This window comes from Mercenaria mercenaria, chromosome 17 (assembly GCF_021730395.1).
Source record: "Mercenaria mercenaria strain notata chromosome 17, MADL_Memer_1, whole genome shotgun sequence".
Classification (NCBI taxonomy): Eukaryota; Metazoa; Mollusca; class Bivalvia; order Venerida; family Veneridae; genus Mercenaria; species Mercenaria mercenaria.
Window position 1 is genome coordinate 51,303,765 of NC_069377.1, and position 16,750 is coordinate 51,320,514.

General features: G+C 34.5%; 1 protein-coding gene across 2 annotated transcripts in view; it reads left to right on the plus strand.

Annotated features, from left to right (window-relative positions):
- The window catches only part of LOC123536280 (mucin-3A-like), a 35,251-nt gene extending 20,304 nt beyond the window's left edge, over positions 1-14,947 (plus strand). For both annotated transcript variants that reach the window (XM_045319301.2, XM_045319300.2), the window contains exon 2: positions 9,046-14,947. In XM_045319301.2, coding sequence (XP_045175236.2) covers positions 9,209-14,815 — 5,607 coding nt within the window. In that variant the 5' untranslated portion in view covers positions 9,046-9,208 and the 3' untranslated portion in view covers positions 14,816-14,947. The remainder of the gene's footprint in view (positions 1-9,045) is intronic.
- The last annotated feature ends 1,803 nt before the right edge of the window (positions 14,948-16,750 follow it).

The following is a 16,750-nucleotide window of genomic DNA, read 5'->3' on the forward strand; positions in this document are numbered from 1 at the left end:
ATCAGAGTTATGGGACTTGATGCTATCACCTAGTTTTATAACCCCGAAGACACATGTGAAGTTACAATTCAATATCTGCATTAGTTTTGGAGATAGTAACTTGCACCCAAAACTTTAACAAGGATTTTAGAACTAAGTCTATAAGGGCATAATTTAGCCAAATACATATGAGAGTTAAGGGACTTGACCTAGTGAGGTTGGTAATTGACCTACAAAAAGAAAAAATAAGTTTCAAAGCTATATGCCTTAAAATAACAGCTATATGTACTTGCAAGCAAAACTTTAACCAGGATTTTCTAAGTCTAAAAAGGGGAATAATTTGGCAAAAATAAATGTCAGAGGTATGGGACTTGATGCTATCACCTAGTTTTAAAACCTCAAAGACACATGTGAAGTTTCAATTCAATATCTGCATTAGTTTTGGAGATAGTAACTTGCCCGCCAGACTTTAACAACGATTTTCTAAGTCCAAAAGGGGGCATAATTAGGCCAAAATGCATGTCAGAGTTATGAGACTTGCTGCTGTCACCTAGTTTTATAACCCAGAAGACACATGCGTGGTTTCAATTCAATATCTGCATTAGTTTTGGAGATAGTAACTTGCATGTAAGACTTCAACCAGGATTTTCTAAGTCCTAAAGGGGGCTTAATTTGGCCAAAATACATGTCAGAGTTATAGGACTTGACCTAGTGAGGTTGGTAATTGACCTAGAAAAAAGGAAAAATAAGTTTCAAAGATACATGCCTTTAAATGATAGCCTTATCTACTTGCATGCAAAACTTTAACCGATGTGTGACGCCGACGCCAGGGTGAGTAGAATAGCGAGCTAAAAACGAATAGTATCTCAATTGACTTAATGCAATAAATAAGATGTGTACATGTTTGATGATACACCGGCCTTTTCGAACTTGATTACCGGACGCCTAGACAAATCAAACAGGTTAGATCCAGTCATCGGACACATTGTAAAAATGCGCAGTGTCATATTTTTTCCGTGACTTAGCGGAAGCTTCCGAGCACGAATATAAAAGCGCCCTCAGGTAGCATAATGAGAAATGTACATTATGGTAACCTCATTATGCTTAGTGCTATGCTGCATTCTGCATTGTGACAAGTGAGATTGTGTTCGTTTAAAACTTTGTTAGCTGTTCATGCGTACGAGTAAGCACATTCAACCTGTCCAGGAGCCACTTCTGTCCATATCATCAGCATATAGACAACATAAACACATGGGGAAGTTGTGTCTAGGTTAACCACAAGCTTACACCGAGTGATGCACGTCAAACTGCAGCATGACCGAAAGCAAGATAATGTCATAGACTAATGAAGAAGTAACCATGATATTAAAATGAAACAATTGAGCATGTATGAATGTCAGAAAGGAACACGCAAACATAGGATGCACAAATGGTCATGTGACAATGCAAATTGGGATGTCCGAAAGAAGCATGTGAACATGAGAATAACGAATGCATATATGTAAATCGCAAGATTGGATATACGAAAGCACAATGAAGTTTTTGCCCTAATTCTGTTCCATAGTCATGCAGTAGTTTAATATTTGTTTAATGCAGCAGCTTGCAACGGCCTTCATACATCGAATGTCTAGTAATAATTCCATACCACGTGAGTCATTAAACAAATCATTCTGCAGATACTTCATATAAAAGAATGATGCAGGGCTTTGACATTTTTCCCCACAATTAAATTGTTAACTTAGCTGCATAGATATCTATACTGAATAGAAATAAAAGGAATATTGAAATACAAAGTTGTAAAATAAATGTAAGATTTTTCAGATATTTTACTTGTTTAATCATCATCGTTGTTGTTGTTAGTGTCGTCGTCGTCATGATTTGCATGATTATCATTAGCAGCAGTAGTAATTATAGAAGCACTTGTATTGTTATAAGGTTTATTAGCTTTGCGAGTTCTGCGACTGAAATATTGCGCGACTTTAAGAATGAGTGTATATTTCTCAATGCAAAGCTAAAAATCTTTTTATTACATACTTATTTAAACATTTTTATAAATTAATATTATATAAATGTTATGAGTTTGTTCAATTGCCGACAATTCTGACGTATATATAAAAGAAATTAATTCAACGACCTACATTAAAATGACGTCGTGCGCCCAATATGAAATTCAGATGTAAATATGGAAAAATATTGACGTTTCCAGTTTCAGTGTAAATTAACGGAGAACAAATACAAATAAGGGTATGTAAAAAATTATACTTATTGTTTTTTATTATTATTATTACTGTTAGCATTATTATTATTAGCATTATTATCATCATTATCATTGTCATCATCATCATCATGATGCGAATAGTGATCATAAGTATCTTTTTCAGGTAAACATAAACTATTATAACTAATTCATCATCATCATCGTCATTGTCGTCGTCGTAGTCATCCTCGTTGTCGTCAATGTTGTCGTTGTTACCATCAATATCCTCTTTATCGTATACAACAACAACATCATCATCATCATCACCATCATCAACAGAAATAATAACAACAAAATAAAATGATTATTATTATTATCATCATTATTATTATCATGATGAGAAAGAGAAAAAGCATCTCGCTATCATTTTAATTGAAGGTTCCTTTCTTGATTTTCTCTTGAAAACAGCTTTGTTCAGAATTACAGAAAACATACCTTTAAGATTTAAGTTAATGTGGACTGAGGCAACCTTGCTAAAGAGCATTTTTGTCTTTATTTTCACTGACATAAATGTTTTGTTAGCCAAATTCGTCCATTAAGAGAAACCTTTGTGAACAGGTGAACATAAATAACAATAAAAACTGTACTAGTTGTACTAAAGAGAAGAAAATGGCGACCGCTCAAGACAAGTTATACATTTAACTTTGGTCTTTATTTAGAGGTTTTCATTAGTATGGTAATGAATATTCTGAGAGGAAAAAACCAGCAAAAATAAACATCCAAAGCTCAATCCCAGAGCAGAGTATACAAGGATGTATTATGATTAATAGGTAAAAGATAATATATACACAGACATTGAGGACTATACGAACACATAATAGAACACAGTTGGGGCACCGCCTTAGTACGGTCAGCGGCAAAAACACTTATGAGGAGTTTAAACCGGTTTACGGTGCGTATCTTACCTCATCATTAATATCTCCTCCCCCATCCCCATTGATAGAGATCAATGAATTCATACCAAGCCGATTTGTTATTGTATCATGATGAAATTCACTTAAAAATTCATTTTTGTTCCATATCAAAATGCATGTGATTCTTTTAAACAATATGTTTAGATTGTCTTGCTTCAAAAAATATTAATAATAAAAAAATACCGTGAAGCACAAAATGCAGTTTTAACGTCTAAACGCAGCATGCATAGGGGGAATGATAAATTGAGAAAAACTCTTAACTGCTGTTTCACCAAAAAATAAAAAATAAAAGAGTTAATGTTAAAATAAAAATTTTATTGGCGGTACTTGCAAAAATCTGCTATTATACACCTCTGAAAGTGTGTAGAGTTGGTGATAAAAATTATAGTTAATTTGCTTTATTTTAAATATCGTTGGTCCTACCTATATGTCTGTCCGTGCCGAATGTAATGCCCGGGGAGGCACGGGGTGGGGGTGAGTGCTCTTCCGCCAGAAAATAAAGCTAGAATTTCGCAGTCAATCTTATATTAAATCAAACAAATCAGACATTTTAGAAGGGAATGGATAGGTGATTTGACATCTATATTTTGTAAATTCGAAATTTGATAAAATATAGATCTATTGCTTGCTTTTCTTTTAAAACTTTGAGTTCCTATACATATGAATTAAGAAGATTAACTGATTATTCACACAACTATTCACGTAAAGTATTTTAGATGTTTTAGAAGAAACGTTTTTGTTTTTTTTTTTTATCATACTAAGGCCTTAATAATGATTCACGGACTCAAAATAAATGTTTCAACGATAAACAAAAACATGCACGCTGTGTTTTTTTTTTCAATTATAATTTTCGAAGATGACGTTTTAAGCACACATTTCGTAAAAATTTTGTAGTTGATTCATTTTGAATTGCACAATTTGAGATATACATTTAATATAAGTGTAATAAAAATACGATTTAGTACTGTAAGGGAATGCTGTTAATTTCATAATTGACTCTTCATATAATGATTTGGAGCACATAATTCGTGACAGATACTGATAGACTCATTTTGATCTATTACACAATATGATACATTCATTTCATATCATTATACTGACAAAATACTATTTGGTATTGGAATGAGACGTAAAAAAATGTTTGTTTTCGGTATCCCGACCTACCCTAAATTTTTGGCCCAAACCTTAATGTTTTTATGGCCTTGGAGATTTTTTTTTCAACTTTTTAACAAAAAGTTGCAAAACTGCACTTTTTATGTTTTAAACATGGTCAGTGATTTTAGAAATCAACTTGCTGATGCTCTGAAGGCATAGCCTTAATTGTACTCATTTTTTGGCACAAAAATAATTTCCGAAAAGTCTCACTTAAGGAAAATAATTTCAGACCTACCTACCCTAATTTATTTTAGCATGTTACCGGAAGCAAAGATTTTTTAAGCCTGATTTAAATATTACTTTTGCACTTCAAGTGGCATTTTCCTAGACAGGTTTGAGCAGAGGAATGAAAGAAAAACACATTTACTATTATATTCGATTTTTCAGTTGAAAATGGTTTTTGACGACGAAAAGAAACATACGTTAATCATCTAAATGATACAAGAATGGTACACCTCTAGTCCATTACAAATATACTGGAAAAAAACCCAGCTAACTCACCGTTTGTTACGTTGACAATATCATAATAATTACACAATAGTATTTTGGGACAATAAAGATGGCGCTTAGATTAATATACTGCTGATGGCATCTGGTCAAACAATGTCATTTTATAAATTTATGGCTTATACCTATTTTGAAAAGCCACAAAATACACTAAAATGTCAAGACATGTACAAAACGAAATAACGTCGTTGTAATGATCGCAACACTCTGTCAAAAGAGAAAACAGTACATCCTTTTCTATCTAAAATTTGATTTTCTAAGTAAAAAGGTCAATATATACACCACTGTCTCCTATGGTTGGACCTACAATGGCCATAACATTGAAAATGTAAATGACTTTTATTATCTGGGAACAGTGTTTAACTATACTAGCACTCTTTTGCATTGAATCAAGAACATTTGTCTGGGAAAGCCTTGAAAGCCTTAAATATACTCTTAATAAAATGTAATAAGTTAAAGTTAAAACCTAGAATTTTATGCCAGCTATTTGATGCATTTGTTGGCGCTACACTAAACTACTCGTCAGAAATATGGGCATATTCAAAATCGAAAGTAATTGAAAGAATCCATCTAAAATTTTGTAAACGTATTTTAAATATCAGAACTTCAACATGCAGCGAAGGTGTTTACGGCGAGCTAGGGAGATATCCTCTATATATAACAAGATATGTAAGAATAATCAAATACTGGTGTAAATTATTACACTCAGATAATATCATACTGCAAAAAACATATGAACAAGGTTTAAGAGATTGTAAAAATGGCCATCGACCTGGGTTTCAAATGTAAAAATGTTACTTAGTGAATCTGGATTTACCCTTTGATCTTAGAATATATTATACACGATTACGGTTATCTGCACATTCTCTTAGAATACAGACTGGTCGTTATTCACGTAACAGAATACCTAGAAATGAAAGATACTGCTTACAGTGTAATTTGTTAGATTTAGAGGACGATTTTCACTTTTTATTTAAATGCCCGTCTTATGAAAACTTAAGGAAGAAATATATTAAAAGATATTTTTACCAAAGACCTAGTATGTTTAAAATGATACAATTGTTTACAAACACTAAACATGCTGTTATAAAAAACCTGGCAAAATATGTTAAAGCTGCTATGTCTGTAAGACTTTCACTGTTAAATAATTGATACTGTTGTTCATCCTCTATACTTTATACCTTTAACTTTGTTATACTGTATAAAAAAAAATTTGGCAACAATCACATGATCACGTGATGCAAAATATTATGTATTTATGTACTATTTGTATGACGATGTACTATGTACAAGTCTTAGATAAAATTTCCGTTCTGTTCTGTTCTGTTCTTCTTATGGTAGGCACATGTTTCTGAAAGTACAAGTTTTATGTCTGTTTTTTTTTTTTTTTGGTTATTTTCATCCATTTGGGTGACGTATTAAAAGTGAATAAAATTGTATCTTTTCGTAATTTTATACTTTTACAGTTTTAATGTGTTATTAAACACACTGTTCTTAAGGTATATTAAATGCCAAAAAGGTATTTTAAGTAATTCTAGGATATTGGCAAAGTAGCGAATGGGGTTTACTGCTTTTTTCCCAGATATACGTTACATGGAATGTATTAGATCCTGTAAAAAACGAGTTTTTTTTAAAAAAAAAAACTCTTGCAGGATATAAGAATCAAACACTAAATTAAAGATATAAAAAACGTATGTGATACTCACGTAAACTATTGCGTTCCTAACAGAAACAAGTATTGTCTGTTATCATCTCAATGGTACAATTTATATGTGTTCTCAAACATATTTTCATATTTTTTTTCATTTTTTTTCCTTTCCAACATAGAAATTTGAATTGCTGTATCATTTTCCAAGTCAAGTGTCACATTTTTAAGCTAGAACAGACACAAGGTGATATCAGTAATAGATATATTTCGCTTTTTTTTCAATATAATGACTAGCTCATAGAGAGGAATTTGATAAATTGGTTTTTTATCTGCGAAATACAGCAAATCGTTTAAATGTTATGTTATGATTTCATGGTTGTTAAAATAAATAAGAGCAGAGCTTTGCAGTTTATTATTTTATTTCGGAAGTTTAGTAAAGACACTCATGTTAAATCCTGTATTTAGCATTTCTTATACAAACGATATGGTTGGCATCTTGTTCCTGTCATATTTCTCCTAAAAGAAACACAATAACACTCCTTCATTCAATATGGAGCTTATTGGTAGAGTTAGAGTGTATCTCAAGTATAAACAAAATGCTCAAATTTGAAAAAAACGCAATCAGAGGAAATTCAAGGTGTCAAGACAGAACACCAGTCAAAAAATCTCTCTTAAAAAAGAATGGAAATGATGATTTATAAAATGGGCGGGACTTTTCTTTTCGTTATTTTAAACTGAGAAGACTTCAAACTGAGAAGAAAAGATACATATAAATATACAGCAGAAGTTGAGGTTAACTTGTATCGAACGCATGCTACCAAGTAGTCAACGCCTACAACAGTAATTTGTTGTAATCGACGAGATTTATATTTCCAAATAACCATACCAATCTCGTTCCAGCTTTTCTAAGGGATCTTACTTGTTTGAAGATCAGTCTCAGAACTTCAGCGTCAGAGCTAAAGTTTTAAAGGTTTCATTCTAAAACTTGCAGAATGTTTCAGTTGCTTTCAAAAGAAAAAATGTGATAAGAGAATCGTAACTCTAAAATGAATAGGAATGTATTACGACATAGTAACTGTAATCTAATTGTAACTGTAATTGTTGGTAAGTAACTAATACTCAAATTGTATCTGGAATATTACAACTGTTTTAACCCTTAGCATGCTAGATAAATTGTCGTCTGCTGGAAATGTCGTCTGCTAAAATTGTAAAGTTCATTCAATTTGCTCCAAAATTGGAAGAAATATTGTCAGAGTAGCAAACAGCTTGGAACCTGATCAGACGCCGATTTAATCGGCGTCTGATCTGGTTCCAAGCTGTTTGCAAAGGCTGTTAAATTCGCCTGCAGCAGGCTAAGGGTTAAGTAATAACAGATACTACATGTCATACTTGACTGTGGTTGTAGAGATAAAATTTTAGACGCTTTTTTTAAGATATACTATATATGACCTTTGTTATGACAGCATAAAATTATTTACGGGAACAGCTTGTGGCCAATTCTTTATGTTCATTTAGCATCGAAGGTTGATGATCCATAACTTAGAATCTACAGCTTTCATTTAAAGTAGTTGCCACTTGTAATATTCTATGCGCGTACTAGTACTGAATAGTATCAATATTTTCCGGCAGAAGAGTATCTCAAAATTAAGTAAGTTGTTTGTTTGAACATTGTCATTTAATTTCTAAGTATGTACAGAAGAATCAAAAGTCTTAAGTGAAGAAATAATCTTGTGGGCGAAAGATGATAATTTATATTGTGGTAATGCATACTTTCTATTAGCTATGAATGCACTTTTGTAAAGGCTCGGGTACGGAAAAGAAATCGTGGGAACGCTGATAAAATCAACAGTCTAAGAAAACAACAAAGATACATTGAAACACTAATCATAATTAAACAGCATGCACTTAACAGCTTGTAACTAAAAATAGCAGTTAAAGGCGTGATAGTAAAAATAATTTAATTCATTTCTGCACAAAACAGCGTAACAAACAAAAACATACATATAACTGATAGAATCTTTTTTCGTTGGCCTACTCTTCTACTTTCTTAACTTGCTTGTCTTCGTCTGTATAACTGCATCGTCATCATCATTATCATTATCATTATCGTTGTCGTCGTCGTCGGCGTCATCAAAATCGTATTCTCTTCTACTTTGTTAACTTGCTTGTCTTCATCTGTATAACTGCATCGTCATCATCATTATCTTTATCGTTGTCGTCGTCGTCGGCGTCAGCAAAATCGTATTGTCTGCCCCTACTAACCTCCATCATTAACACAGTCATCGCCGCCACACCATCATCATCATATAAATATTATCATTATCGTGGCTATCATCGTAATCATTATATGATTTGTACTGCTGCTGCTGCTACTGTTGCTGCTGCTAATTCTGCTCTTGCTCCTGCTACTACCACTACTACCACCATTACTACCTCTACTACTGAAATTCGAATGTAGTACACATGATTAAAACAAAAATAATCCTCAAAATAACTTAGGGTTAGAACAAATTCGAGAAGAAATGCTACTGGTAGTTAATTTTATTATTCAGTGTTAACAGATCGCCTTTTCTATATTTCCACAGATATGGTATCACGAGACAAAGAAAAGTGCACGGAAAAATATACATCACAACCACCCGACGGCATGCTGCACTGCAAGGATGGATCAAAATTAAAGAGTAAACAAGGGTTGCATGAATACATAAATCAGCAAGAAACTTCATATTAAGATAAATATTCAGTGAGATGTTACCTATATTGGTGCACTTTCTGTTTTGCATATGTACGAGAAATTCTCATCGATCACTTTCCCTAGCTGCAAGTGTTTGCCTATTATCTATGATTGCACATACCGTATCGGACTCTTCGTTTAGCGGAACAGACCTAATAACATCTGTGACCGCGCAACAGCTGGGAAATGTTTCTTCAAATAATTTCTTAATCGAGTCAAACAGTTTTTACCCAAGTGCAACTAAAAAGTTCAAATCTACAGCAATTGAGCACTCTTTATCAAACATCGAGGCGTTGTTCTCAGAAACGAAAAAGTTTTCACAGTTAGTTACTGAAATACCTGTTGCTACAGGATTACAATCATCGCCGTCATCAAGTGCAGATATATTGAATTTAAAAGCAACACATATGTTTAATTTAAATAGTCAATCGTTTTCTTTGAAAATAATGCCATTGTCGTCGTCATTCAACGACGGTCAGACATCACAAAGCCCGACAAAACCACAAGACGACATCATAACCAATGTGTATTTACCGCTATTTTCATCATTTAACAAAGAATCTGTTTCAACGACATCATTTTCCGACGACATGACGACAGAGATATCAACATCTTTTACCAGTTTGGCTTCTCAAACAATGAACTTGATGTTTTCATCTAAAACCCCGGCGTTTTCATTAAACGAAGACTTAGTTCCGGATGTTCATACATCATCAACGATAAACACGTTTGTCTCAGATATTTTAATTACGCCGTTGTCGAAGACATTTTTTGATGATTTATCAAAATCGCAGAACTCGCAAACATCAGACATAAAAACAATACCTGAAATAGAAATAAGCGCAGATACATCCCATCCAGTTCTGAATTTTAAAAAGACTATTGATTCCGGTATACAAAGCGTAACACAACTTCCTAAAGAGGAACTGTCAACAGATACAGTGGATGAGTCAGTAAAGGATACCAGTATTTCGGACACAGGCACTGCGAAACGGTCGTTATTGTCTACGAGTTCAAGTATAACTGGCGAATTAAAAGACTCTTTTACTTTTACAGAGTCCTTATTGTATGGCCAATCGAAGTTAAATAGCTTGCCTATAGAAAATTTGTCCACTGATGAAAAAGTGCCCTCTTCATTATATGAAGCCTTAAATCCACAACCAAGCTTGTCAGACCTGTTATCAACAGGGACATTAATGAATTCAGAGTCTCAGAAGTCATTAAAACCTTCTCCAAATCATATTTCATCGCCCGAATTACAGCCATCATTTACTGATATATGGAGCTCACAGTCACAAAATAGTTTTCTATCAACAGAGACGCTATTTACAGATACCCCAAAATTGTCTTCTTCAAGTAGTGCAGTTTTTGATACCGTGGCATCAAAAATGTCATCTTTAACAATGAACACATTTTCTGAAACTACAATACAGGATTTAGATGCAAAAGATTTTCAACAAAATCTAATGACATCCTATGTACGACCACATTTTACTGATACGTCATTCATGTCAATAAACACGGACATGCTAAATACAGAATCACTCTTTTTATCTCCATCATCGGGGCCAATATCAGAGTTACCGTCCTCTTATAAAAGGACAGAAAGGTTAGCTCTATCACCAGCGTTTTCATCAAATGCATCGATTGACATCTCTGTAATTTCAACATCAGAAGTCAGTGTCCTTCTACTTCCGTCATTATTAACTGTAAAATTGTCTTCAGTAGACGAAATGGTATTATCAACATCTGCTGAAATACTTAAATCAGAGTCTCAATATTCTTCAACATTTTTAACAGCTTCGTCGGCAACAGAAAAAGGGTCTTTATCGTTTACAAAGGTAATGACTTTAGAGTTACAAGATTTGTTTGGAACATATGACAAAACTCGCATTTGGACTTCAATAACAAAAGTTCCAACTATAGAACAAGGTCATTCAAATGATCATGTACAAACACTGCTAAAAGACATACACGGTTTGTCTACACCCTTGACCAAACATAAAGTTACTGAACAAGAACAATCTACAGCGTCTGAAGGAACATTATTAACAGATGTGAATCAACTTTTATCGTCATTTTCTGAACTTAAGGATTCAGGCAAAATGAAATTTGGACAGACGACTCCAAAAAGAAACCAATATAAAACATCCCCAGCAACATTGTTAACAGACATAAATGAGCTCACACCAACATTTACTGGACGACAGAATTCTGAACAAACTCAACAAAAAACATCTTCATCAACATCGATAACAGATATAAATGAACACTCACCATCATTTACCGAACAACAGATATCTGAACTAAAGCAACACAAAACATTTTCAGATACATTGGTAATGTACATAAATGAGCTCTCGCCAATATTTACAGGACAACATAATTTTGAGCAAAGTCAAAATATAACATCTTCAGCAACATTGACATCAGATATAAATGATCTCTCACTGTCATTTACAGAACAACAGAATTCTGAACAAAGCCAAGACGAAGCAGCTTCATCAACATTGATAACCGACATAAATGATCTCTCGCCACCATTTACAGAACAACAGAATTCTGAACAAAGCCAAGACGAAGCATCTTCATCAACACTGATAACACACATAAATGAGATTTCACCATCATTTACCGAACAACAGAATTCTGAGCAAAGCCAACACAGAACATCTTCAGCAACATTGATAACAGACATAAATAAGCTCTCACCAACATTTACTGGAAAACAGAATTCTGATCAAAGCCGATACGAAGTATCTTCAACAACATTGATAACCGACATCAATGAGCTCTCGGGCACATTTAACGGACGACAGAATTTTGAACGAAGGCTACACGTAGCATCTTTAGCAATATTGATCACCGACATAAATGATCTCTCACCATCATTTACAGAACAGCAAAATTCTGAACAAAGCCAAGACGAAGCATCTTCAGCAATATTGATAACAGACATAAATGAGATTTCACCATCATTTACCAGACAACAGAATTCTGAGCAAAGCCAACATATAACGTTTTCATCAACATTGATGACAGACATAAATGAGATTTCACCATCATTTGCCGGACAACAGGATTTTGAGCAAAGCCAACATATAACATCTTCATCAACATTAATGACAGACATAAATGAGATTTCACCATCATTTACTGGACAACAGAATTCTGAGCAAAGCCAATATATAACATCTTCAGCAACAGTGATAACAGACATAAATGAGCTCTCACCAACATTTACTGGAAAACAGAATTCTGAGCAAAGCCGACACGAAGTATCTTCAGCAAAATTGATAACAGACATAAACGAGCTCTCAGACACATTAACTGGACAACAGAATTCTGAACAAAGGCTACATGTAACATCTTCAGCAACATTGATAACCGAAATAAATTATCTCTCATCATTATTTAAAGAACATAATTCTGAACAAAGCCAAAACGAAACATCTTCAGCAACATTGATACACGTAACAGATATAAATAAGATTTCACCATCATTTACCGGACATCAGAATTCAAAGCAAAGCCAACACATAACATCTTCAGCAACATTGACAACAGACATAAATGAGCTGTCATCGAAAGTTACCGGGCAACAACTTTCTGAACAAAGCCAACACAGAACATCTTCAGCAACATATGATGAGCTTTTACCATCATTTACCGGACTAGAGATTTCAGAACAATACAAAACCTTTTCCGAAAAGCAGAAAACAGATATTAATGAGCTCTCGGAATCATTTATGAAACTTAAGATTTTGAAACAAACACAACTTTATGTCTCTTCAGTAAACATAAATAAGTTTTCACCATCATTTTCCAGGCCAGTGTTTTCGGAATATAATCAACACAAACCGAAATCTCAAGAAGAATTGACGAAAAGGAAAAATGACACCTTGTCATCGTTTACCGGAATAGAAATTTCAGAACGTAGCCAACACAAAGCATCTTCAATAGAAATAGAAAAAGACATAAGTAATCTTTCACCATCATATCATTTACTAAATGTTTCAGGCCAACACCAAACATCTTCAAGCACATCGACAACAGTGATAAGCGAGCTCTCGTCGTCATTTACTGGACTAAACATTCTAAAACAAAGCCAACACAAAATATATTCAGAAGAATTCACAACTGGGATTAGAAATCTTGCATCATCATATCACGGACTAAAGATTTCAGAACCACATCAAACATTTTCCAGCACATTGACAACAGAGATAAGCGAGCTCTCGCCAACATTTACTGGTCTAGATATTTCAAAACAGCGTAAAACATCTTCCAAAGAACTGACAAAAACGATAAGTGAACACCTGTTATCTTTTACCATAAACAGAATTTCAAATGAAAGCCATCAAGAAACGTCTTCTGAAACATTAACACTAAAGGTACATGTACTTCCATCGACATTTGTTAGACTAAATATTTCAGAAACACCCCAAACGTCTACAGAACCATTGACAAGAGCGATAGATGAATTCTCGCCATCATTTAACGCACTATTAATTTCAGAACAACACAGAACATCTTCAAGCACATTGATAACAGAGAGAAGAGATTTCTCGTCAACATTTGCTGCACAAAAGATTTCAAAGAAAGGCCTACACAAAACATCTTCAGAAGAATTTACAACACACATCAGCGAGCTCCCGACATCTACTGGACTAAAGATTTCAGAAGAACATAGAAAATCTTCAGAAGAGATGACAATAGATATAAGCGGACTCTCGCTGCAGTTTGGCGAACTTCAGATATCGGAACACAAAACACCTTCAAGCATATTGACAACAGAGATAAGCAGGTACTTGCCATCATTTACAGGACTTGAGATTTCAGAACAATATAAAACATCTTCAGAGGAATTAATTACAGAGATAAGCGAGCTCTCGCCATCATTAACCGAACTAAAGATTTCTGACCACAAAACACCTTTAAGCCTATTGACAACAGAGGTAAGCGTGCACTTGCCATTGTTTACCGAACTAAATATTTCAGAACAAGGCCGACATAAAACATCACCAAGCATATTGGCGACATCTTCAAGAACAGTGGCATCAGAGTTAAGCGAGTTTTCGCTGTTATTTTCAAGACAGCATAATACACATTCAAGAACATTGGCAACAGTTATAAACGAAGTTCCGCCATCATTTACCGAATTAGATATTTCAAAACAGCATAAAATATCGTCAAGCACATTAGCAGCAGAAAAAAGCAAGCTCTCGCCATCATTTACTGGACTAAAGAATTCAGAACAACACGAAATATATTCAGAAAAAGTGACACCAGAAATAAGTGAGCTAACGCCATCATTTACTGCACTAAATATTTCAGAACAACTCGTCACATCTTCAAGCACAGTGTCAACGAAGATAAGTAAGCTGTCACACTTAAATACCGGATTAGATATTTCAGAACAACAATTGACAACAAGGATACACGAGCTCTCAACAATATTTACCGGACGAAATATTTCAGAACAACACAAAACACTTTCAGAAACAAACGCAGCAGATTTAAGTGAGATATCGCCATCATTTCATTTTCATATCAGAACAACAGACCATGTCTTCAAGAACATCTCCAAGAAAGATAACCTTCTTACCATCATTTACTAGACTAGAGATTTCAGAACAACAGAAAATATCTTCAGAAACAACAGATAAAAGTGAGGTATCGCTATCATTTACTGGACTTATGACTTCAGAACATAGCCAACCTGCAACTTTTCCAGAAACATTGACAGAAGACACAAGTGAGTTTGCAATTATTGCATCAAAAAGTCAAGAACAATACATGACATCTTCAGAACTACTGACATCAGCAAATGCCAAGGTCTTGCTATCACTGCCCGGACAGGAGATTTCAGAACACCACAAAAAAATTTCCGAAGAATTGACAATAGAAATATTTGACCTCTCACCACCATTTACTGGACCAAAGATTTCAGAACAAAAACAACACAAAACATCTTTGGAACCATTGACAACATACGAAAATGAGCTCTCGCCATCATTTACCAGTTTTGAAATTTCTCACGAAACATTGACAAATGAGATAAGCGAGCTGCCGTCATCATTTAACTGGCTTAAGACTTCACAACAAAGCAAACAGACAACATTTCCAAAAATACTCACAACAAAAACAAGTGATTTTGCATTTATTCGATTAAAAAGTCCAGAACAATACATGACATCTTCAGAACTATTGTCAACAGATACAAGCGAACTTAAGATTTCAGGACAACAGAACACACCTTCAGTCACATTGACAAACGAAATAAGTGAACTTTCAGAACTACACGAAGAGTTTTCAAGCGTAATAACAACAGAAAAAATACATCTGTCGCAATTATTTACAGGAATAAATATTTCAGAACAATACGAAACATATTCAGAAAAATGGACAGCAGAAGTAAGAGATCAATCGCTTTTATTTACCAAACTAAACACTTCCATACAACACATCACGTCTTCAAGTACATTGCCAAAAGAGATACTCTCACCGTCATTTACCGGACTAAAGGTTTCAGGGCAATATGAGACATCTTCAGAAACAGTGACAGCAGAAATAAGTGAGCAATCGCCATTATTAGCTAAACTAGACACTTCCATACAACACATTACGTCTTCAAGCACATTGCCAAAAGAAATAGTCGTACTCTCACCATCATTTACCGGACTTTTAAAGGTTTCAGGGCAATACGAGACATCTTCAGAAACAGTGACAGCAGAAATAAGTGAGCAATCGCCATTATTTACCGAACTAGACACTTCCATACAACACATCACGTCTCCAAGCACATTGCAAAAAGAGATAGCCGTACTCTCACCATCATTTACCGGACTTTTAAAGGTTTCAGGGCAATACGAGACATCTTCAGAAACAGTGACAGCAGCATTAAGTGCTATATCGCCGACATTTACTGAACTTAACACTTCCGACCAACATACCACATCTTCAAACACATTGCCATCGGAGATAGGCGAACTGTCACCAACATTTACAGGACTAAAGGTTTCAGGGCAATGCAAGACATCTTCAGAAACAGTGACAGCAGCAGCATTAAGTGCTATATCGCCGTCATTTTCTGAACTACACACTTCCGAACAACACATCACATCTTCAAACACCTTGCCAAATGAGACAGCTGGACTGTCACCATCATTTACCGGACTAAAGGTTTCAGGGCAATACGAGACATCTTCAGGAACAGTGACAGCAGCAGCATTAAGTGCTATATCGCCGTCATTTTCTGAACTAAACACTTCCGCACAACACAGCATATCTTCCAACACTTCGCCAAATGAGATAGGCGGACTGTCACCAACATTTACCGGACTAAAGGTTTCAGGGCAATACGAGACATCTTCAGAAAAACTGATAGCAGCATCATTAAATGTTTATACCGCATTTCGAACTAAACATCGAACAACAACACATCTTCAAACACATTGCCAAATGACATAGCTGGACTTCACCAACATTTACGGACTAAAGGTTTCAGGGCAATACGAGACATCTCAGAAACAGTGACAGCAGCATAAGTACTA